The sequence below is a fragment of the Gossypium raimondii genome, chromosome 13, assembly GCF_025698545.1.
Source record: "Gossypium raimondii isolate GPD5lz chromosome 13, ASM2569854v1, whole genome shotgun sequence".
Taxonomy (NCBI): domain Eukaryota; kingdom Viridiplantae; phylum Streptophyta; class Magnoliopsida; order Malvales; family Malvaceae; genus Gossypium; species Gossypium raimondii.
Window position 1 is genome coordinate 55,919,991 of NC_068577.1, and position 6,000 is coordinate 55,925,990.

Below are 6,000 nucleotides of genomic sequence, written 5' to 3' on the forward strand. Positions count from 1 at the left end.
TAAAATTTTTAGAATTTTTGGTTTAGCCAATAAGTACAGTTTATTCTTTAAAATTTCCCCTATTTCACTGTTTGACAGTTCTGACCTCTCTTCACGAAAAATTTATTATCTCATTGTACATAATTTTAATGATGTTTTGTTTATTTCTTCCGAAAATAGACTCATTAAGGATTCTAAGCATATAAATTATAACTAATAATAATTTTTGTAAAATTTTTAATGATTTTTAAAATTCAGAATAGGGGAACCCGAATTCATTCTAACATTGTCTCACAAAATCTATTATATGTCATGATTTACAATTCCATTGCTTACACCGTTTCTTTTATAAGAAACTAGGCTTAGTAAGCTTTAATTTCATATTTTATTCATTCTCTAATTCTATCTCTAAAATTTTTGGTGATTTTTCAAATTTAGACTACCGCTGCTGTCCAAAATTGTTTTAGTGCATAATGTTAATTACCAATTTTCCCTTAAGCTTTCAATAAATGATAATTTCATCCCTGCTCAATTAATCTCTCAAATGAGCTGATTTTTCTCAATCAACACTTTATTCTATCACTTTAAACTACTTTATAACCTTTGGAAATCAGAATTTTAGCACATAACTTTAATTCCAAACTTTTTCACAATTAAGTCCTACAAATCAATTTCTATTGAAATTACCTAATAAAATTATCTCATAAACAAATTAAAGCTTTAATTTCATGGTATTTCATCATAAAATTCCAGCACATATTCATAGCAACTTTCAATTTCATTCATAAAATCATAAACTAATGAATTTAGTAATAGGACCTAGTTGTAAAAGTCTTAGAAACACAAAAATTACAAGAAAAAGGCAAGGATTAACTCAATTGGTGCAAAAATTATGAAAAAACAGCTTGAATAAACCCTTAGGATGTTTTTGGCTGTTGAGAATGCATAAAAATAAAGAGAAATCTAGATAATTCCACTTTAGTCCTAACTTTTAAAGTAAAATTTGCAATATTCCAATTTTATCCTTAATTCTCCAATTCTCCTGATTTTTCTCAGCTTATGCCGACCAAAATATCTCCTTTTGGGCTTATTTGCAATTTATGTCCCTCTTCATTTAACAATTGAGCTATTTAATCCTTCTAGAAACTTTTACGCCTTTTTCAATTTAGTCCTTTTCACTTAATTGACTACCCAAACATTAAAATTTTCTAACAAAATTTTAATACCATATTACTAACACTTCATAAATATTTATAAAAATATTTTTGACTCAGTTTTACGAGATCGAGGTCTCAATACCTTGTTTTTATTCAATTTCTTCAATAATTTCTTTTTCTAAGTAACCACTAAATCGGTAAAATTTTTCTATTGATATTTTCATACGATTTCCCTATCATATCAATATTCATGCAAAAAATATTGAAATAAATTTCTCTTTAAATTGGATTTGTGGTTACGAAACCACTATTCCGATAACCTTAAATTTGGGTCATTACAACTCTCCCCCTTTAAGGATTTTCGTCCTTGAAAATCTTACCAGTAAAGAGGTTCGGGTATTGTTTCCTCATTGCCTCCTCCAGTTCCCATGTCACTTTCTCTATCTCGTTCTTTTTCCATAATACTTTCACCAAATTTATCTTTTTATTTCTAAGCTCCTTTGTTTCTCGTACCAATATCTTGACCGGTTCTTCATTGTAAGTCATATCCGGCTGAATCGCCACTTCTGTCGGAGAAATAACATGTGAAGGATCTGATCAATACCGTCGTAGTATAGACACATGAAAAACAATATGAATTTTATCGAGTTCCAGTGGTAATGCCAATCGTTAAGCAACCGGACCAATTCTTTCTATGATTTCATATGGCCCGATAAATCTTGAACTCAATTTACCTTTTCGACCAAATCAGAGAACTTTCTTCTAAGGAGACACTTTTAAGAATACCTTATCACCCACCTGAAATTCAATCTCTTTTCGTTTAAGATCAGCATATGACTTCTGACGATCGGAAGCTGCTTTTAGACTATCTCGAATCACCTTAACTTTTTTTTCTATTTCTCAGATCAAATCAACCCCATGTATCTTCTTTTCACTGAGCTTTGTCCAATATAATGGTGTTCTACATTTTCTACCATACAAAGCTTCATACGGAGCCATTTTAATACTGGACTGATAACTGCTATTGTAAGAAAATTCAATCAAAGGTAGATACTTCTCCCAATTACCTTTAAACTCTAATATACAACATCGGAGCATATCTTCCAGTACCTGAATTACACGCTCAGATTGGCTATCTGTCTGAGGATAAAATGCAGTGCTGAAATGCAATTGAGTACCCAAGGCTTCTTGTAATTTGTCCCAGAAACGAGATGTAAAACGGGAATCTCTATCAGAGATAATGGAGATTGGCACTCCATGTAGCCTGACAATCTCAGATATATACAGTTCAGCCAATTTATCTAGAGAATAATCCATACGTACCGGGATAAAATGTGATGATTTTGTTAATCGATCAACGATCACCCAAATGACATCTTTCTTCTTTGGTGACAATGGTAAACCAGACACAAAATCCATAGTAATTCTTTCCCACTTCCGTTCAGGTATAGTGATTGGCTGAAGTAACCTCGAAGGTACCTGATGTTCAGCTTTGACCTGTTGACATATCAGACATCTTGATACAAACTCAGAAATATCACGTTTCATACCTGGCCACCAGTACATCTTTTTCAAATCATTATACATTTTATTACCTCCCGGGTGTACAGACATAATACCACTGTGTGCCTCGTGTAAAATCTTCTGTACAAGCTCTGAATTCTTTGGTACACATACTCTACCTCTGAATAATAAACAACCATCAATCTCAATCTGAAATTCTGAATCATTACTTGACTCACATTGTACCCGTTTAGCCTGTAGCTTCTCATCATTTTTCTGAGCTTTATATATTTATTGTAGAAATGTCGGTTTAACTCTCAACTCAGCTACGACTGAACCATCATCAACCAAAGACAATTGGACATTCATAGCTCGCAAAGCAAACAGAGATTTTCGACTTAAAGCATCAGCAACAACATTAGCCTTACCCGGACGGTAATCAATAATCAAATCATAGTCCTTTATCAATTCAAGCCACCTACGCTGTCTCAAATTCAGATCTTTCTATGTCATCAGATATTTCAAACTTTTATGATCAGTATAAATATGACATTTCTCACCATACAAGTAATGCCACCATGTTTTTAATGCGAATACAATAGCAGCTAATTCAAGATCATGCACCGGGTAATTTCTTTCATGTGTCTTAAGTTGTCTCAAAGCATAGGCTATAACTTTACCTTCTTGCATCAAGGCACAACCTAAATCATTTAATGATGCATCACTATAAATAATAAATTCTTTACTCGGTTCAGGTTGTACCAACACAAGTGCTTTCATCAACAAATCTTTCAATCGGTCAAAACTCTGCTGGCATTCATTAGTCCACTCAAATTTAACATCTTTCTGTAATAAACGGGTCATCGGAGAAGCCATCATAGAGAACCCCTGTACAAATCTTCGATAATAACCAATTAAACCCAAAAAACTTCTAACTTCAGATACATTTTTCGGTGGACTCCAATTGACAATAGCTGAGATTTTACTCGGATCTACCCTGATACCTTCTGCGGATACAATATGTTCGAGAAAACCCATTTCTCGAAGCTAAAATTCACATTTACTAAATTTAGCATATAGCTGCTTTTCTCGCAAAATTTGCAACACAATTCTCAAATGTTCTGCATGCTCATTTTCGTCTCAGGAATAAACCAAGATATCATCAATAAAAACTACCACAAACCTGTCTAAGTACGGTCTGAATATCCGATTCATCAGATGCATAAATACTGCAGGTGCATTAGTCAGCCCAAATGGTATAACCAAAAACTCGTAATACCCATACCTAGTTCTGAAAGCTATTTTCGGTACATCTGACTCCTTTACCCGTAACTGATAGTAGCCCGATCGGAGATCAATCTTTGAAAATACAGTGGCACCCTTCAACTGGTCAAACAGATCGTTAATCTGAGGCAATGGGTACTTATTCTTTATAGTGACTTTGTTGAGCTGTCGGTAATCAATACATAATCTTAAGGACCCGTCCTTCTTTTTCACAAATAGAACCGGAGCACCCCAAGGTGAATGACTCGATCGAACAAAACCCCTGTCAACAAGTTCTTGCAACTGTGTCTTTAACTCCTTTAATTCGGTAGGAGCCATACGATACGGAGTTATGGAGATTGGAGTAGTTCATCAGATCTATAGAAAATTCCACTTCTCTTTCTGGTGGCAACCCTGGTAATTCTTCTGGAAACACATCTAAAAATTCACATACAACTGGCACTGCCTGTATCTTTGACTCAGATACCTTAGTGTTTAACACATATGCCAAATAAGCATCATACCCTTTTCTGACACACCTCTGAGCTGTCATCACTGAAATCACATTAGATAATTCCTCTGTCTGATTAGATTTAACCTGAAGTAATTCTCCATTCTGACATTTCAGAACAATATATTTCTGTTTACAGTTTATTACTGCAGTATACTGAGTTAGCCAATCCATACCCAATATCACATCGAACTCATCAAAAGGTAATAACATCAAGTCAACCGGAAAACAAATACCTTTTACCATCAGTGGACAATTTTTACAAACTTTATCCACCATCACAAACTGGCCCAGGGGGTTCGAGACTTTAACCACAAATTCAGTAGGTTCAACAGATAAATTTTTAACAAATACTAATTTTGTGCTTATGTATGAATGTGTAGAACCAGGATCAATCAATGCAGTAATATCAGTATCAAGTAAAGAAAATGTACCAGTAATAACATTGGGTGCTGAAGCATCTTATCTAGCATGGATGGCATATGTCCTAGCAGGTGCTCATGCCTCAGGCCTGCCTGCAGTATCTTTCGTAGCTCCTCGGCTACCACTGACATTACCAGATGGTCGAGGTGGTCTACCCATCGAAACTAGATTACTCGGCTTCGATGTCTGTTCAACTTCTTTTTCACCCCTTTTTGGACAATTTCTGAGGAAATGATCGAAAGAACCACATCGGTAACAAGCTCTGCTCTTTATTCGGCATTCACCAAAATGAGTTTTATTACAGTACTGGCATCTCGGCTTAGGGGTGCCAACACTGGTCACTAATGGAATGGAAGATCTTGGATTAGTGCGTTGAAAACCTCGCTCTCTACCCGAATACCCAGTGGCTGAGGTAGAACGATCCTGGTATTTCTTCAATTTCTTTGAAGCAGAAAACTGAGATTTTTCCATCGATCTTTTACTGAAAACCCGAGCTTCTCTTTCAGCTTGTTTATTTTCTTTGCTCAATTCTTGTACTTTATAAGCTCGCTCTGCCAATGTAGCAAACTCTCAAATTTTAAAAATTCCGATCAGTAGCTTAATTTCTTCATTCAACCCTTCTTCGAATCGTTTACATATTTCAGCTTCGGATTGTACATTCTCGAGCATATTTACTCAATCGGACAAAGTCTCTTTCACACTTAGATACTGATCTGTTACCCTGTTTTAGCTCAAGAAATTCTTTTCTCTTCTGATTGAGGAACCTCTGACTGATATATTTCTTTCTGAACTCGGTTTGAAAGAATTCCCATGTAATTTCTTTTTTCGGAACAACTGAAACTTTAGTATTTCACCAGTGGTAAGCTGTATCTTTTAGCAATGATACTGCACATTTCAGACACTCTTCTGGTGTGCAAGATAATTCCTCTAAAACCCGAATAGTATTCTCTAACCAAAACTCAGCCTATTCAGAATCATTATCAACTGCAGCTCTGAATTCTTCTACCCCATATTTTCTGAGTTTATCAATCGAAGCTTTCCCTTTTCTGATAGATTCAGTACCTGTACCCTGTGAAATCTCGGGAACCGATGGAGGAAGAGGAATAAGAGGAGCTTAAGCTTGCTGCACTACAGGGTTAGTTATTATATACTGAGTAAACCATT

The 6,000-nt window shown here is 35.1% G+C and overlaps 1 protein-coding gene across 1 annotated transcript; it reads right to left on the minus strand.

The window, feature by feature from the left end:
- Window positions 1–2,136: 2,136 nt before the first annotated feature.
- LOC128036232 (uncharacterized) lies at window positions 2,137–5,307 on the minus strand. Its single transcript, XM_052627165.1, has 7 exons — window positions 4,918–5,307; window positions 4,244–4,518; window positions 3,823–3,868; window positions 3,636–3,686; window positions 3,402–3,527; window positions 2,247–2,633; window positions 2,137–2,154 (listed from the first exon to the last, which is right to left on the minus strand). Exons 1-7 carry the CDS (start codon window positions 5,305–5,307, stop codon window positions 2,137–2,139), a joined length of 1,293 nt encoding a protein of 430 aa, XP_052483125.1.
- Between the last annotated feature and the right edge of the window lie 693 nt (window positions 5,308–6,000).

Bases quoted from the DNA above. Each gene is read 5' to 3' on its own strand.
- LOC128036232 (XM_052627165.1), bottom strand. From the start codon at position 5,307: ATGGAAAAATCTCAGTTTTCTGCTTCAAAGAAATTGAAGAAATACCAG. The intron at 3,869-4,243 runs GTATGGCTCCTA...ATGCACCTGCAG, and splicing joins AATCTCCATAACTCCGTATC to TATTTATGCATCTGATGAAT. The intron at 3,528-3,635 runs GTAGATCCGAGT...AGATTTGTACAG, and splicing joins TATCCGCAGAAGGTATCAGG to GGGTTCTCTATGATGGCTTC.